This window comes from Haliotis rubra, unplaced genomic scaffold, assembly GCF_003918875.1.
Source record: "Haliotis rubra isolate DU_JTF1 unplaced genomic scaffold, ASM391887v1 Scf207, whole genome shotgun sequence".
In the NCBI taxonomy this organism is placed as follows: Eukaryota; Metazoa; Mollusca; class Gastropoda; order Lepetellida; family Haliotidae; genus Haliotis; species Haliotis rubra.
Genome location: NW_025766081.1, coordinates 1221756 through 1241105, shown reverse-complemented (window position 1 = coordinate 1241105; position 19350 = coordinate 1221756). Strand labels below are relative to the sequence as shown.

Here is a 19350-nt window from a genome sequence, read left to right as displayed (position 1 = left end):
CTTAAAGTCCAACTTGATTTTTTTGGACTAGGTCCAATTTGTCCATGGAAATCATGAAAAATAAAAATGCCAAAAATCTGCAAATAGCAAAAGGCACCACTATATCTACCAAGTCTTGCAGAAAGATATTGAACTGTTTCCGAGTTGTGCTCCGGAAACGAAGCTCACCCCTCTCAGTTGAGACTATGTCCAGATCATTTCCATGGAAACCGGGAAAAATAAATATGACAAAAATCTGCAAATAGCAAGAGGCACCACTTAAAGATCTGTCTCATATATCTGCCAAGTTCTGTTGAAAGATATTGAATGGTTTTCGAGTTGTGCTCCGGAAACAAAGCCCACCTCTCCCTTTTGAGACTACGTTCAAATCGTTTCCATGGAAACCAAGAAAATAGAAATGCCAAAAATCTGTAAATAGCAAAAGGCACCACTTTAGGTTCTGTTAGATATATCTACCAAGTGTTGTTGAAAAATATTGAACGTTTTTTTAGTTATGCTCCGGAAACAAAATGATTACGGACGGACGGACGAGGTGTCGACTATATCCCCCCGCATTACATGCCGGGGGGATAAAAAACTGTCCATCCATATATTGTTATCCTTCCACACCTTAAAAAGTTCAGCTCAGTTCACTCCTATCAAAATCTAAAACTACCAGAGTTCTTCTGAAACCAGGAATAAACAATGATAAACATCATCAGAGATAGCACTTTTATTTCGAAATCGTGAGTACAGGAATTCTTCACACAGTTGGTGGTGATAAATTAAATAATGAAGCACTTAGATGCAAATTCGTGACACTTGTCCCAAAATTCTGAGTTGCCAACAACCTGACGCTCATCAGATAGAGACAATGTGTGCCAACACAAACTGACGCTTGTCAGAGACAATGAGTGTGGCAAAACATGATACAAAGGATGGTAACAGAGTCACCCCTAGAAGCTGATAATGTAAACAGTCCTTCTAAACTCCCTGACAGGTCATCACAAGTCTCCCCTCCGGATAGCGTCCTGGTACGAACTTCCTTGTTTTTGTTCAGGGGTCATTTTGATCATATCATCAATACGCAGAATTGTGATGGCAGCCTCTGTGGCAAACTTCAGTGACTTGACCTTTGACATTGCCGGCTCAAGAACTCCAGCTTTCTTGTTGTCCCGAACGATGCCCTCTACCAGGTCCAGGCCAATCCTGCAAGAAAAGAAGTCATCAGTGTTATTATCGGCAACAAAAATTGCCAAGAACCAAGTGTCTGGACCACAAAATCCTCTGATTGATACAGGTAAATTATACACACTTGATCAAGTCCTCGAGCTGGACTCATATGAGAGGCAATTTCCCCAGAATTACAACAGGGATCATTACAGGGCCTACTGAACAGAGGGTTCGGTACCAGGTCCGGTACCAGTAGTAACAGCAAAATCATCTTTGTGATGAAGTGATGAAATACCTCTATAGACATTCAATCATCCTTTAAACATGTCAAACCCTAATACAGTCAAAGACTGTTGTGTCAAGGTTGAAAGGAACAAAGTACATTGTTTGAGTTATCCTAGGTTCGATGCAACTGACAAAACAATGAATAAAGGGTTGAAGAATTTACTTCGAGACACAGTATATGTTCGACACAAAATTTAAACAACAGTATGTTCAACACAAAGTTTAAAACAACAGTATCTGACTATGATAGCCAATAAAACTTCCACTCACCACTTGAGATCGCTGTGTTCTGCCTTGGTCTGGGAGGTGTTGTGGTATGCCCTTAATTTGGCCACCAGATCAGTAGAGTCTTGGGCTGCATTCACTGACAACTGTTTCGGGATGACGAGTAGGGATTTGGCAAACTCAGCTATAGCCAGCTGCTCTCTTGATGACTGGAAAACAGGCAGTGATCATGAGTGAGTGAGTGAGTGAGTGACTTTTACGCGCCGCTTTTAGCAATATTCCAACAATACCACGGCGGGGACACCAGAAATGGGCTTCACACATTGTAACCATGTGGGGAATCGAACCCGGGTCTTCGGCATGATGAGCGAACGCTTTAACCACTACGCTACCCTACCACCCCAGTGATCATAAGTATTTGAACACATTAAATCAGTGTATGTAGGATCCAAAGACCACTTATAGGCAGTCTTTCATCCAAAAAACATACAATGAACATCCAATCATCAGCATTTGGACACATAGAACTAAATCAGTGTAAACAGGTGCCAAAGACTATATACTAACAATCTTCAATCCAAAACAATTGTCAAGAACCATTTTCATAGCACAACCTATATATGCTGTGTGACCAATTTTTCCATACCATGCATCACCACATCCATTGTTGTTCCCTGCAGCCAGGGTCAGATGATGCAGTGATAGAGATAGGTCCTGTTTTACAGCAGTCAGACACTTGAAATCGATACATGGGTTTACTCTATTTTGCTATCAGAAAAGGGGTGGTGGGGTAGCAGTAAAAAGTCATAGTGAGTGTGACGACCCAATCCTCTATGTTGCCTCTTACAAACATGGGTTGGCAGCTTGCCGAAGACCACTTGCAACCCAGCTCTTAATAAGGAGTTTAGCTAGTGTTGTTATTTCTGTAACATGACATTTATGACATAGCCTCCCAAATGTGGCACATACTGTATCATAGCAGGTTGTACCACCCGAGCCCTAACACATGGATAAAGAATCATATTTACCAGGGATGTTGCAAAATTCTCCAAATATATGGACAGAGCTGCTTCAACAGCACCACCTCCAACAACGACGGTCTTGGATTCCAACACTCGCCGGACCACACACAGGGCATCATGAACAGATCGCTCCATCTCATCACACATGAAGTCGTTGGCTCCTCGTAGGATGATTGACGCGGCAGTTCGAGCCTTAGTCCTTCAAGCAAAACAGTTATTGTTTTACCTTTTTACAATACTTTTTTTAAGGCCAGCATGTTACATGCGGCTTCCAACAGTGAAGACAGGATAAGTAGTTGAGTTATATTTATTTCTGAGTAGGATTTAGAATTTTCAGTTTGTGTTACTTTGATGTGTGATGAAATCCTCATGTGATGCAGGTGAAAAGCCTTTAAGCCTTTGAAACAGTGAGAGAGTTTAGGTGTAGGCCACACTCAGCAACATTCCAGCTATATGGCGGCAGTCGGTAAATAATTGAGTCTGGACCAGAGATTCCAGTGATCAACAGTATGAGCATTGATCTACGCAATTCGGATGCGATGACATGTGTCAACCAAGTCAGTAAGCCTGACCACCCGATCACATTGGTCGCCTTTTACGACAAAAATAGGTTACTGAAGATCAGTTCTAAACCGGATCTTCATGGGTCGCTTTGAAACAGTATGGGTATGGTGCTGAAAAACCATGATACAACCAGACAGGGAGTGGAGAATGATTCTAGCACATTACTATCTTCATCATCTGCTCAGTAAATCAATAATAAGTCATCCTCCATGTTATTGTAACTTTACTGGTTACCATTGTAACAGTAACTGGGACAAAGATCACACTATGGGAAGTATAGAAGCTCACCCTTTGATGACAATAAGCTCATCATCACAGATTCTCTCTGTGACCACCTCCTCAGCTTGTCCCAGCATAGACGTCTCGAACGACTCCTCTCCGTCCAGGTTGGCCAGTGTCATCAGGAATGTGGCTACAATGTACATTATTCATTACTGAGACTACAGTACCACTATGTACGGAGGTGGCTTGAAGTGGTGTGTCAATCAGCCAATGATGAATGAATGTAACCTAGTACATTTGTATTGTGGGGTGACTTGGCAGAGCTCGACTTTCCCTATCACTGGCTGTAAAGGACTTTCAGCCAAATTGTTTTAGAAAGCCAGCATCAGCATGTATCTTTCACATTGATTGTGGGTCAAAGTTCCCCTTACGTCCAAATGAAGTTACCTGATTTGGCTATAATCTTATTTAGATCTAGAATAGATCTGATTTTACTAAGACTGAAACAAGAAGTGTTTCATGTAGAAGTGGGTATCATACATTGGCTTTTCAGTGTTTGTATGAAATAAATATACTCATGGAAAACTGATAAGATGAAGAAACAAAAGTTTCCTTACAATTAAATCTTGGCGATGTTTAAACAAGAAATATTAAAGGTATATGAGCTATGTCAAGTTTATTGCCAAGAAAAGTTGACTATATCCCTAAAGCCTAATGACCAGAAGAATGTATGTGCGAAGTTTGATCAAGAAATCCTGAACAATCTTTGAGTAATGCTTCAGAAAAAGAACTTGATAGACTGAAAGCAACAATTTCTATATGTGTGAAGAGAAAGTATGGTTTTACGCCACTTTTAGCAATATTCCAGCAATATCAGAACGGGGGACACCAGAAATGGACTTCACACATAGTACCCATGTAGGGAATCGAACCTGGGTCTTCGGCATGACGAGCGATCGCTATAACACTTGGCTACACCACCGCCCCAGGTCCTATATGTATGCCACTTCACAGAGGGGATAATAACCTTTGTAGAGAACCCACAAGAAAGCCCACTGACGGTGACATGGCCATATATTAACAGTAACCCCCCCCTTGACCCACCTCCAGTAGCTCTGGCTATCCTCTTGAGGTCAGCCTTCTTACACCGCCTGACCGCCATGGCGCCAGCCTCTACGAAGTACTTCAGACACAAGTCATCAATGCCACCTGTTGTCAGAATTACATTGGCACCAGCGCTGATGATCTTTTGGATCTTCTCCTTGGTGATGTCAGATTCTCTGTTCACAAGGGAAGAAAAAATATACAGTGATTATCAGCAATGAATGTACACACAACCACTGTGCGAAAAAGCGACTGCTCGCTAGCCTTTGGCTAGTAAAAATCCAGTCGGGCCAGTAAATCTCCACAGTCACTGGCCTGACTGGCTAGTGAATCTTCATGGGGTCATTTTGTAAATATACCACTTTCTCCGACTTGTTAATTTATAATACACTTTTAAATCATCCAAAATTATGGCCTGATAAAAATCTTCATCATATTAAGCAGCTTAATGAGGAAATCCGATCATGCCGACAATATCTTATTCTCATCTATTTTCGTAATCGTTTGGTTAGTTTCTACATTAAAATTTCAGGCTAGTGAATTATTTTGTGGGCTAATAACTTTCAGGGAAACTACTATGCACACTGCACATAACTGTACATTCTTTGTCTGATGGTGTAATCCTAATATTCTACATAAACTATCAGTTTAATCAAACTTCTTAAACCAACACAACACAAAAAAGAATATATTACATTTAATAACAGGTAAACAATTAGCTCTGTAATGTTCTGAACACTGTAAATGGTAACACCGGGAACATTTATCGTGTTTCTTGAAATGTTTAATTCAGTAAGCAGAAGCACACTAGCTCCAAATGCAGAAACGTATTTCAGTGCAACACACAAAAAGGTTTCCTTTTCCTTTAAAAATGTAAACATGGTAAACATTGACGACAATTACTTTATCCTCAGGGGACAAATAGGGGAAAAGAGTGAGTGAGTTTAGTTTTACGCCGCTTTTAGCAATATTCCAGCAATATCACGGCGAGGGACACCAGAAATGGGCTTCACACATTGTACACATTTGGGGAATCGAACCCAGGTCTTTGGCGTGACAAGGAAACGCTCTAACCACTAGGCTACCCCGTCGCCCCTGGGAGAAAAGGAAAGGCAGGCCCAAAACACCTGGCAATGCAACCTCGATGATGATATAAAGAACAGTGTATTCACTTGGAACCACAAGGAGAGGAAAGTCCAAGACAGGGGGATCTGGATATCTGTAGTGGACGGCCTATGCCCCACGAGGGGTGTCAGGCCTAAGTAAGTAAGTAATTACTTCATGTCTGCAGATATATAGGAGTAAAACATCCCTCGTAAGTGACAGATACATTATGAAATCTTTTGTTATTTGTAATTATATGATCACAGTGATGGGTGAGACTGCACTCTCACCTTTGTCGGATACCATCTAGTTTGGAAGGATCTTCTACAAGGACCTGTACACCTAGATGCATCTTAGTTTTCTGAAGACTGAAGTCAAGACAGGCAATCTTGGCACCAACTATCCTCTTCTTCATTGCTGAAAGAAACATGAAACTCATGTCATAAAAGGTATACTGATTCCCTCAAAACAACCTTCTTGCAAACGTAACACTCGTAGATTAATTTCAAGCTGTATTTAGATTGAGGATGGCATCCTGTACATAATCAACCCTGGACTAGTCAAACGAGTGATTCAGTGAGTTTAGCTTTACACCACACTCAGTGATATTCCAACTATATGGTGCCGGTCTGTAAATAATCGAGTCTGGACCAGAAAATCCAGTGATCAACACCATGAGTATTGATCTACGCTAGTGGGATACAATGACATGTGGCAACCAAGTCAGCGAGCCTGACCACCCGATCCCGTTAGTTGCCTCTTATGACAAGCATGACTTACTGAAGATCAATTCTAACCCAGACCTTCACAGGTTGCTTTGACAGTGTTCAGAGGCCCAGATAAGCTGCGTATCCGGGTAAAATATCCATCGAAAATGTCCAAGTACACATTGAAAAATCATTGTAGCGTATCAATTACACACTGAAAAATGCTTGATACACAAAAGGTTTAAACATATGGGTACGGAATATATTTCTAAAAATCATGTGCGTAATGCAGAAGACATGGATTGCTATCGTTCGTATTGATTGCTCATGAAAAGAGCTAACATAACCTGTCAATCTCGCAAATGCAGCTTATGTATTTTGGCACGAGATCGCCCATGTATTTATTATAAAATCAATGACAACAGCTGTTTAGAAACGTTTTCAACTGAGAGAAGAGTGAGGGAGTAAGGTATATGCCGTCTTTAGCAATATTCCAGCAACATCACGACGTAGGACCTCAGAAATCGGCTTCACACATTGTACCCATGCGGGGAATCATACCTGGGCCTTCGGCGTGACGAGCGAATGCTATAACCCAGGAAAACAAATCTTTCTTAATTTCCCACTAGACCATATGATCAGTGAATGGAAAATAATTAGTGGTCCTGTCTGTACTTCACTGGTCCCAAATAACAATTGTTGATTTACTTAACTACCAATACAAAATTAACTGGCCAACAGTGCAAACTTATCATTAAGTGGTCTTGATCAATTTTTACTAGCCAGGGACCACAGGATCAGCGAACATTTCGCACACTGTTAACCACTAGGCTGTCCCCACCTCCCCATGTGAGAGAAGACAAAATAGACAGGTCACTACATGCTGATGTTAACCACTAGGCTGTCCCCACCTGCCCATGTGAGAGAAGACAAAATAGACAGGTCACTACATGCTGATGTTAACCACTATGCTGTCCCCACCTCCCCAAGTGAGAGAAGACAAAATAGACAGGTCACTACATGCTGATGTTAACCACTAGGCTGTCCCCACCTCCCCATGTGAGAGAAGACAAAATAGACAGGTCACTACATGCTGATGTTAACCACTATGCTGTCCCCACCTGCCAATGTGAGAGAAGACAAAATAGACAGGTCACTACATGCTGATGTTAACCACTAGGCTGTCCCCACCTCCCCAAGTGAGAGAAGACAAAATAGACAGGTCACTACATGCTGATGTTAACCACTATGCTGTCCCCACCTCCCCATGTGAGAGAAGACAAAATAGACAGGTCACTACATGCTGATGTTAACCACTAGGCTGTCCCCACCTCCCCATGTGAGAGAAGACAAAATAGACAGGTCACTACATGCTGATGTTAACCACTATGCTGTCCCCACCTCCCCATGTGAGAGAAGACAAAATAGACAGGTCACTACATGCTGATGTTAACCACTAGGCTGTCCCCACATCCCCATGTGATGTGAGAGAAGACAAAATAGACAGGTCACTACATGCTGATGTTAACCACTAGGCTGTCCCCCCACCTCCCATGTGAGAGAAGACAAAATAGACAGGTCACTACATGCTGATGTTAACCACTAGGCTGTCCCCACCTCCCCATGTGAGAGAAGACAAAATAGACAGGTCACTACATGCTGATGTTAACCACTAGGCTGTCCCCACCTGCCCATGTGAGAGAAGACAAAATAGACAGGTCACTACATGCTGATGTTAACCACTAGGCTGTCCCCACCTCCCCATGTGAGAGAAGACAAAATAGACAGGTCACTACATGCTGATGTTAACCACTAGGTCACTGTGATGTTAACCACTAGGCTGTCCCCACCTGCCCATGTGAGAGAAGACAAAATAGACAGGTCACTACATGCTGATGTTAACCACTACCTGTCCCATGTGAGAATGTGAGACAAAATAGACAGGTCACTACATGCTGATGTTAACCACTAGGCTGTCCCCACCTGCCCATGTGAGAAGAAGACAAAATAGAAAATAGACAGGTCACTACATGCTGATGTTAACCACTAGGCTGTCCCCACCTCCCCATGTGAGAGAAGACAAAATAGACAGGTCACTACATGCTGATGTTAACCACTAGGCTGTCCCCACCTGCCCATGTGAGAGAAGACAAAATAGACAGGTCACTACATGCTGATGTTGACCACTTGGTGAGACCTGTCCCTCAAAGCACAATCAATATTGCAACAAAGAATTTATCAATTTCATCCATATTTAGAACTCGCAACAAATAACAGATCGAGCTGTGCACCCTGATAACCCACCTTGTGATGCCACGGAGCAGTTTAGGGCATATCCATTGATGAGGAGTGACTCCTTGCTACTTTTGCCGTGAGCCTTGAGAACATTGATAGCCTTTATTGGATATCTATAGCCTCCCTTGCCATCAGGGGTCTTGATCAGGTAACCTGCATCCACACACATGTTGGCAAAAAAATCAGATTCACTAGGCGGGTTAAGGAACTGAACTCATTCAACAAAAATATTGAACTGCTGCAAGTATCCATTTTTATTGTTTCTCACCGAGGCAAGTGGTCAAATGAGATTCCGGCAAGATTTTCAAAGACGAATGTTTCAGGATTGTCACGAGGTACTAGGGGTAGTAGGATCATGGTGCCGTTGAAGAGAGCAATCTGTGCGAAGGTGACCGTAACTCCCACACCTAAGCATAGACTTACAATCATGGTGCGAAGAGTGACCTGTAGGTGACCATAACTCCCACACCTAAGCATAGACTTACAACAGTCATAGTGCTGTGGTTGCTTTGTACAATGGCACCCTGTCTTCTATGACTGATACTGTGAAAACAGACCTTTTCAGATCTATGTTCAAGCAAGTTAACCATGTCAATCACATTTATGCAACCATTTTCAAACTAAAGCATAACTTTGGCATTTACAAGGGTCCAAAATTATTCTACTGTCTTACAGTAACCATGTTAAAGAGGACTGTTAGGTTTTACCAAATGCCATATAAATACATGAAACCTCTAAGGGTTATGTAGCATGTTCAGCAGCCATACAGCATTAATGATGACTACCCACACACATCAAGACATGTCATGCGAACAAATAACGTGAACTTTTACAGATGAGTAAAGTCTCTGAATAATGACTACAATATGGAAGGATACGCTCCAATGATCTTGCTGGACATGCTTGTCTTGGCAGCGTTCACGATGCAGTCCCGTCCAAGTTCATCAACATTGATGGTCAGATTCTCCTGGATGTACTTGACAGCCTCTCTGAAAACAGACAGTCAGTATCATTAAGCTGTTCCAAACTACAACCAACTAGGGCTGCAACGATTCAACCAGACCTCGATTCGATTTTCGATATTGGACCCTCGATTCGATCATTTTCGATTCGATTCGATTCTTTATACATGTAAAAACATCAGATCTAATTTAACTCTCAGACTCGGCTTTTTTAAGTGTGAACTCCATCGTCAACTTGGCGCTGTCTACTAACAATAATTCTCATTGGATAATTTGCCCAACGTCAACCAATCACCTTTCGTCTTATTTCATTGCTCGAAACTGCTCGAGTTCGAGTCAAAATTACATTCTGGCTGTGTGGAAATAATTTGAATAGGTACTCAAATATTGAATCGAAATAGTGATAATGGTTATCGAAAATCAAAACTAAGGTGACAGATTCGATTTTCAGTGAGTATGGTTTTACGCCGCTTTTAGCAATATTCAAGCAATATCACGGCAGGTCGATTTCGGTGAATCGAACCAAATCGTTGCAGCCCTGCAACCAATCTGTATTGTCCAGCCTCAGAAACTGTCCATACCATCAAGCTGTTAAATCTAATAAGCATCAACTGAGTAACTACCATAAAGCTGTTCTGCATTACAAACAGTAATAAAGCATCTAGAAACAAGCTTTAACAGTAACTGATTCATCAAGCTGTTCAGCCTCACAGTAACTGATTCATCAAGCTGTTCAGCCTCACAGTAACTGATTCATCAAGGTGTTCAGCCTCACAGTAACTGATTCATCAAGCAGTTCAGTCTCACAGTAACTGATTCATCAAGCAGTTCAGTCTCACAGTAACTGATTCATCAAGCAGTTCAGCCTCACAGTAACTGATTCATCAAGCTGTTCAGCCTCACAGTAACTGATTCATCAAGCTGTTCAGCCTCACAGTAACTGATTCATCAAGCTGGTCAGCCTCACAGTAACTGATTCATCAAGCTGTTCAGCCTCACAGTAACTGATTCATCAAGCTGTTCAGCCTCACAGTAACTGATTCATCAAGCTGTTCAGCCTCACAGTAACTGATTCATCAAGGTGTTCAGCCTCACAGTAACTGATTTATCAAGCTGTTCAGCCTCACAGTAACTGATTCATCAAGCTGTTCAGCCTCACAGTAACTGATTCATCAAGCTGTTCAGCCTCACAGTAACTGATTCATCAAGGTGTTCAGCCTCACAGCAACTGATTCATCAAGGTGTTCAGCCTTACAGTAACTGATTCATCAAGCTGTTCAGCCTCACAGTAACTGATTCATCAAGCTGTTCAGCCTCACAGTAACTGATTCATCAAGGTGTTCAGCCTCACAGCAACTGATTCATCAAGCTGTTCAGCCTTACAGTAACTGATTCATCAAGCAGTTCAGCCTCACAGTAACTGATTCATCAAGGTGTTCAGCCTCACAGTAACTGATTCATCAAGCAGTTCAGCCTCACATTCAGTAACTTATGCTTGCCTACCCTTTAGTTAGGAATGTCAAGCACTATATCTTCAACAGAACATGGTGTCACATGCACTCACTTGCAGGCCAGCCTGTAGCCACTGATGATGGAGGTGGGGTGAATTTTACACTTGACAAGCTCATCTGCATTCTTCAGGAGCTCAGCAGCAATAATCACCTACAACACAAACAAGAGACACAATAAACAACACATCATACCAGATTGTTTTCTGGACCAGGACATGAACATAATCATGGAACATCATCAAACTTCAGGGTCCTCAATGATATTTGCTTATCCCAAACAAAGCAGAGCATCACTAATGTTGCTTGTCCTAGACGGAAATTGCCTTGTCACCTGTTTGACGCCATACTAATGCCAGCAGCATCACACTTCTGTCATTTCTGGAGTCCAGGGCCCCGATTCACAAAGCTATCGTAGCGCTAAGACTGTCGTAAGTCTATGTTAAAGTATGGGAGCTCGACCACCTTAACGCTACTATGAAACGGGGCCCAGGCCACAAACCAGAGAGTGAATAGCTTGAGGGACAACACATGCCAACCATAGGATCAGTGTCCGACTCAACATGCTTAAACAACCTTTCACCTTTTCTCCATTAGATGCTCAATAGTTTGAATATTTGAAGTACTGGAGGCATAACCTGCTCTGAAGTCTAAGAACTGGATTGTATCATGTCCGAGGAAAAGACCACATCAGTTAACACATTTCATCATTACACTGTGAAGGTAGCGTATCTTCTACACTAAGTGTCATAATGGCAAGCCCTACACTGTGAAAAGCCTCCAGACAGCAACAACCTGCTCGCCAAGCTCTATACACTATTGCTGCCAACAATGCAGAAGGCGAGTGCTGTGCAACCAAAGGGAAGTAACTCACCACAGAAGTGGTTCCATCACCAACTTCCTGGTCTTGAAGGTCTGCCAACTCCACCAAGACTTTGGCTGCTGGATGTTCAACCTCTAACAGCTTCAGAATAGTGGCACCGTCATTTGTGATGGTCACATCCTGAAATGTAAGTGAAATGTCAACATGACACCATTCATGAATGAGTGAGATAGTATAGATTTAAGCTTTTAACAATATTCCAGCAATATCAAGGTGGGCTACACCAGTAATGTGCTTCACACATTGTATCCATGTGTGGAATTGAACCCGGGTCTTCGGGATGATGAGCTAACAGTTTAACCACTAAGCTACCCCACTACCTCTATAAATATAACTCACTGAAGTACAGTCATCCTTCGCAATAACGCTCTTCGCGATACCGCAGATTCGGTTAAACCGTAATCCGTGGCTCCCATAAAAAAGGTTGCCCAGTGATGACACATCTTCACGTCATCGAAAATGGCACATCAACAAATCCGCTGTTGAGCTCTGGTTAATCATGTTGTAAACTATTGAAATTCAGTGCGGATTGCAATTAACAGTGTTTATCGTACACATCCATGTTTTTTCAGATGCTTAAAACATGCAGGTTTTTTTCTCAATAATAATAGATGAGCAGGGAAACATTGTAATAACTTTATCATAAAGACATGCCATCAGCCGAGTACTTACGTTTGCTGTGATGCAACACACCGTGTAATAACGCGGGTAAACACCGCCATCCGAGAATGTATGATGTCAGAAAACACATTTTATTTGATTAAATTCAATCCCATTTTCATTCATTAAAACTGTTTACAATAACAACGGAGAAACCGCGAGTGAAATGGCATTACCTCATTCCATACAACGCCCGCTTACCACATTCGTGATGGTCCGTTTTTCGTGCCTACCGCGATAGCACCAATTTCACATTTTTCTCAGCAATCTCGAACAGATTACAGCCATGTCATCCATTGATCACAAGACCCCGCATTATTGACTCACTGAAGTCATATTTGACAATTAATTGCCAACATTTTGTTTTTACAATCAAAGTGGCACGTACCGCGGGAAGTCAGCGGTGACTTGTCAAACTGTCTCCTACGTAAAATGTATCCAGCCAGGTAACCCAAAGTGCTTAGCAATGCTCATAATTATGTTAAATATGTTCGTAGAAAACATGCATTATACTTATACGATAGCAATATATAAGATCTCTGTTAGAATAACTGCTTGATATATAAATTATTCTGATAATGGAATAGAAATTCTTTGATGTTATATTTTGGGATCGTTTTTAACTGAATCACCGGTACATTGGACCAAAACATTGATCTGTGCACAGCTGATTGCTATTTCTGGCTTAGTTGAATAACAGGTAGAATGACAGGAACAACAATTGAATTATCATGCCTTGTGATGTTTGATTTTCATTTACAAAGTTTTGGTTTTTTTTTCACCTCCAACAATACGATATAGTTTTGACTGGGCACAATACACGAAATAGTAGTTTTGTTATGTCCATGGAAAATACGATTTTACTTGGCCTTTGTTCAGTGTTATGTAATCGTTACTATAACGCAGGTGTCTAATAACGCGGGGGGTCATCCATGGACCCCAAGACCAGCGTTATGGCGAGGGATGACTGTATTGCAAGCTAGAAACGGATGCAAAAATATATGTGGTCCCTGTTCACCTAAATTTTGTTCAGTTATTATTGGTCTAAGTCAGGTCTACTTCACAATGATCAACATGCCAGAAACAATCATTAGGCCATATATAATACTAATAGTGAGTGAGTATGGTTTATGCCTTTAGCAATATTCCAGCAGGGGGCACCAGAAATGGGCACCACACATTGTAACCCATGTGGGGGAATCGAACCTGGGTCTTCAACGTGACAACAGGGTGCTTTAACCATTATGCTACCCCACCCCCATATATAATAGCCTCCCTTAGTTGTGAATTGATCTGACTGATGGCTTAAATGCCTGATTTGCCTCAATTCCAAACTGATAAATAACACTTGTCATTTTATCAGCTGTTATAATATTAGGATGAATCTGGGATTTAAAACAAAGGTCACTGCACAGACATGTTTAACAAAGAAAAATTTGGTGCTGTGCTTACCCCAATGTCATCTACTAACATCTTGTCAAGACCCACTGGGCCCAAGCTGCTCTTGACAATGTTGGCAATGGAGCTGGCTGCGAGAACTGAAATGATAAAACCAACTTTATTCACCCACAGTTTCAACAACTCTTTAAAGAATCGTAACATGGTTTCTGTTTTCGAACTCGTTCAAGGCATGTCCTGAAAACACATACCAAATTTGGCTACCCTACCTATAACAGATTCTCAAACCAATATCCCCTTTCTACTTCGTGGCGAGGGATAATAACTAATAGTACAGTATACAACTGACAAAGTACTGTTGGAAACGGGGAAAAATACTACACTTAAGTAGTTAGAGAACACCAGATTCAGAGAAACCTTAGAATGATCTAAATTGTAGTCATGCATTATCATACTAGTATGCTACCCACTTTTAGTCTTGGGCTGGTCACACATTTGCAAGGCACTTTCTTTATATAAGTATCATTAATGCTAAACAGTAGAGATCAATACATATAGCAATCAAAATTAATGATATTGACAATAACATTTCACCATGCATGATACAGTGGGAACAAGAACCCAGGCATTGGGAAAGGCAAGGGCCATATTGCACATTAGAATAAAAAATGGCCCATTAAAATTTTGAAGTTTACTATTGATACAAGGGCAGTGACCCATTCTGAATTCAGAAAATTGCTAATAATCCTGAAAATGGCCCATTGTCAAAGGTCTCCATCCCAATCCCTGAGAACCTATATCGCTAGGTGTTAAAATCAACTGACAATGACCGTGCTGCAAATTGTAAATATACACTGATACCTGGTGAAATATTACTGAGCCTAAACCAAGTGCTTGAAATAGTTTCAGGAATGGAATTTACGTTAGCAGGGTCAGTGTGGCAGGAGTGTGGGCACCACTGTAGTTTGACAGATGCAATTTAGAAATTAGATCATTTAATTATAGTGCCTGTGACTGCCTGTGGCGCCCATCTCATTTATTTGGAATGCCTCGTTGATCCTTAGGGTAGTTCATCTTAATTGTGTTACGGTATGTTACCCTTAACTAAATCCTCTGCCCTTTGATAACCCTTTCAATCAAACTTCCTTCATGATTTTCAATGTCAGGTAATCGCTAGTGAACAGTTATCGCCGTATTTTGGAGGTATTTGCAAACTTACTCCGTCGTTCGTTAAATTAATGAAACGGAATTAATTATGATACTTAATTTGCTATTCACCGATGTGTCCAGCATGTTCACTGCCGCCGATCATGGGTTTTTTTATATAACGTGGCGGAAGGGAATCATGGCAGTATAAATAGATGTTTTCTCACAACTAAATAATATACATTCATACCATACAGTAACCCCTAACAGTTGATTGTATGACTATTTGAGTGCTTATTTTACTGTAGGTTGATAGGGCATGAAACAACTAATGACGTGTGAACATGAACTTGCTATTATACAGGTCGTGGGACATGCTCCCAACTAAGTTAATTTTTATATAGGGTTCATAACATTTTCTTTAATTTTTCTCTTATGTTACTTGCCGTGAAGAATTTTCTTTTGCTGTACTTTATTGTTGTCAAATACCATGGGGAAAAAATACTGTAATGGTAATTGACCGAACTGTGCACGTGTGATACTGATGTATTGGCGATAACCGTTCGCTAGCCAGTACCATGTACAAGTAATGTTGAACTACATACGGTTTCGGTTTGGGGGGTGCAGAATATGGGCTGGGGTACGTTTCTGTATTTTGACTTTGTTTAGGGTACATATCTGTGGTACCTGTGGCGAGAACGACACCTTCAGCGTTAGTATAGCAATGTTATAATGTTCTGTACTCACTACAAAATATTCGACGTATTGGAAAACATTACCAGACATTACGAGAACAGTTTTTTAGGACGACATAGCAAAAATAAACGACAGGATTTATATGCCATGTTTGTATTGACAACTGCCTAAACAATTCGTACACATTTATTACAGTCGGGTAATCCACTAAATAGTGTATGTATGTGGAGACAACAGGTTTCCATCCCCATTCACCGACCAAATCCATCATAAGCATATTCGGTCTTTATTGAAAGCTATTAAGGCATAGCAGGCTTGTTGCTAAAGAAGATTCCAGAATAACGTGCTCTCAACATGACTAAACACGTGGGTTGCCGGTCTAGGGAAATCTGGCGACATACCCTAAAACAGTTTACAAAGGCTCTTTTAACGACTGTACACGTAACAAATACAAATAGTAATATCAAAAATGTAACGTTTCTCACCATTTTGAGTTCTTACTGACTGTCCAGTAGTTCTTTCTCCTCCTACCGTCAGTGCTTTGCTTGTGCTCGCCATGATGAATCTGAATCGTGCTACAGTACTATCCTGAAAACCTATTTATACAGAACGCTATTTGATTGTCCAAAAAAATAATGGTTCAATTACCATAATAATTTTATAGTAGTTATATACGTCTAATATTGATGTTTGTGTGATATGAAATATTATCTAAGAAAATTTGTAAAATATGTTACACATACATATTTGAACATGCTACCATATATGATGAGTTAACAGGTAAGTACTAGCAGTAAGACCTGTTTCCAAGCTCTCGTTGCGCTGCACAACATTTAACCATAAACTGGGTGCCGCCTCCTCTCGTCATATGTTTCGCAAGAAGAAGGCGCTAATTTGCGTCCGCCCGTCACTCCGAAGGCCCGGTTTCCATTCCTTACATTGGTACATTTCTGGCGTCACCCGCAGTAATGATGCTTGAATACTGATAAAAGCGGGGTAAAATCCACAGGCCCTCGTGTCTTTGCAAGGATTAAGATTAAAAATATATTTTAGAAATTGAGATGACCCCCGACTCGAAATGCTTCCCAGCACAATAAATAAATCATGACTTATTGTACTGGGAAGCATGTCGATTCATGGGTCATCTCAATTTTATTTTCTTAAATCTTTAATCCTCTCAAAGACACGAGGGCCTGTGGTAAAACCATACTCACTCACTCAAAGATTGAATATTGGGAGTGATCGAAGCTATTTCTCCTTGAGATTAATCCTTCAAACATAAATATCTCTTTTTCCAATGCTCTGATAACTGATTAATTTCGAATTGGCTTTTTAATATTACACAAATAATAAGTCTGTTGAAGAGATAATTCGATCTTGGGTTTAGTAATTTATTGTCTGTAATGTAATGTTAATTCTATTTCTTAAAGTGATTAATCCAAATCTATTTCAATTTCTTAAAGTGATTAATCCAAATCTCAAGATATGTGTTGTTTTCGTGACATTCCCATAAACATGATAAATACAATTATTCTTTACATTACATAAGCTGCATATATCACTATAGCTACCCATTTCATTTTCATAAGTTCCATTTTTGCATAAACAAGCCCATGAAAAAACTTTCACAGAAAATCAAGGAGTTTAGCATCCTTTAAACCACGTCTGTATTAACGACTTCATGCCAGACAAAAAAATAATCATCGAATATTAATGTTAAAATTTTAATTTTTCACAAAATCTACAGGTGGATTGGGTAATGTGCTAAAAACATAAACAAGTTTAGAAATTGTTTAATTTTTTATTACAGTAATTGTACCTACCATTGTTACTATCTTTTCCTCCACAATGCCAGGGATTTGATCTGTTTATTTCGACTAGCCTTTCTCTTGCATTCTTAATCATTGAATTTGGAGTAAACTTAATGCTTCAAACTCAATTTATCATCCAAAACTGTGTTCCACAGGAGATATCGCATGTGTGAGATCAAATTATATATCTCCACATAACGTTTCTGTGCTTTCTGCTTTTGTCCCGATATTTTTGTCTTGTCAGTATATATCGTGAGACCTGACATTCTGTAGAAAGTACAAACTCTCTATCATCAACATACTGACCTAATTTATATTTTATATTTTTTTATAATACCTTATAGTATTATCACCATTCCTTACCACGTATCTAGTGATTCAGCTACCAAGAGAAATAGATACTGAGATATTGAGATGAAATACCTCCTTGTCCATACCCTCTTTCACTAATTAAAAACTCAGATAAGTGGCTATTTTAAATGACGGAAGAAGTAACTATTGTGACATAAATTATAAATTACTACAATGCAATAAAACAATTCCACTTGTTTGTGGAGGGTCACGAACATTTGGACATTGTGTAATGAAATATTATGTGCCTGTCCATTTCCTCTTTTCGGGGAATGGTACAATGTCTGAAACCCATTTCTGGTGTCCCCCTCTGTGATATTGTTGGAATATTGCTAAAAGCGGCGTAAAACCATACTCACTCACTCTTTTCGGGGAGGGTTGTGACTTGCATTTGTTCAGGGGTAATTGAGTTTCCAAAACCTCCGACCCAGCCACCCCTGTAATAAACAACCGGCCCCTTATTTAGACATTTTACAGTTATTTCCCAAACCATCTTCAGCATAAGAGGAATACTGTCAAATCTATATCACCCACACACTCGATCAGCTAGGCTGCTTATTGTCATGTATTCTCTGACCAGATAATTTACTTTTTTATATATTACAGAGATACTTCAAATAAATGATAAATGAAATGTCAAAAAACACCTGAAGACATTGACCGTTATAACAGACGACCAACCAAAACGGTCCAGAGAACATTCAACAAATGACGGTATGTATTCCTTCACATTTGTCAGTACGGTTTTGTCTCTAATATACATTCAGTTGAGCAATATTGATATTCTTTGCAACTACTGGGCGCATAAATAATTGTTCATTTGACACTGGGACACACCCTTAATAGAACATGAACAGCAAGTCTCAATAAAACGTACGCTGGGCATCGATTAAGCACCTTCTTGATTGGGCTGGGCATTTCCTCGACTTCGTTTTCGATATAAAATGGAATTATCTATCCTATCAAAATTATATGTTTTCAGAGACTAAGCGTTACTCTACACTTTTCAGCTATATGACGACAATCTTTCTTCACGCCGAGATTGTCTTGGTCAAAGGATTTGAGTTTAGAAAGTCACGCGCAGCGCTACGATCGCTTTATGAAACCAGAGAGACTATATAACGTTGTAGATTATCCCTGATAAAACGGGGCCCCGGGCTGAAGTCGCTCTTAAACTAGGCATGTATAAGTGACAGTTCAGGCTTTCTTTTAACCTACTCACTGGAAAAAGAAATACAACAATATGTTTGCCCGT

At 40.4% G+C, this 19350-nt stretch overlaps 1 protein-coding gene across 1 annotated transcript; it reads right to left on the bottom strand.

Annotated features, from left to right (window-relative positions):
• Nucleotides 1–697: 697 nt before the first annotated feature.
• LOC124276223 (T-complex protein 1 subunit alpha-like) lies at nucleotides 698–16529 on the bottom strand. Its single transcript, XM_046711889.1, has 12 exons — nucleotides 16419–16529; nucleotides 14146–14231; nucleotides 12025–12153; nucleotides 11207–11304; nucleotides 9559–9669; nucleotides 8690–8871; nucleotides 5969–6095; nucleotides 4575–4750; nucleotides 3537–3660; nucleotides 2691–2883; nucleotides 1708–1871; nucleotides 698–1188 (listed from the first exon to the last, which is right to left on the bottom strand). The coding sequence occupies exons 1-12, from the start codon at nucleotides 16489–16491 to the stop codon at nucleotides 984–986; spliced, it is 1668 nt and encodes a 555-aa protein (XP_046567845.1). The 5' UTR covers nucleotides 16492–16529; the 3' UTR covers nucleotides 698–983.
• Nucleotides 16530–19350: the final 2821 nt, after the last annotated feature.

Bases quoted from the DNA above. Each gene is read 5' to 3' on its own strand.
- LOC124276223 (XM_046711889.1), bottom strand. From the start codon at position 16,491: ATGGCGAGCACAAGCAAAGCACTGACGGTAGGAGGAGAAAGAACTACT. The intron at 3,661-4,574 runs GTGGGTCAAGGG...TGTACATTGTAG, and splicing joins GATAGCCAGAGCTACTGGAG to CCACATTCCTGATGACACTG. The intron at 1,872-2,690 runs GTAAATATGATT...CCTGTTTTCCAG, and splicing joins AGAATTTTGCAACATCCCTG to TCATCAAGAGAGCAGCTGGC.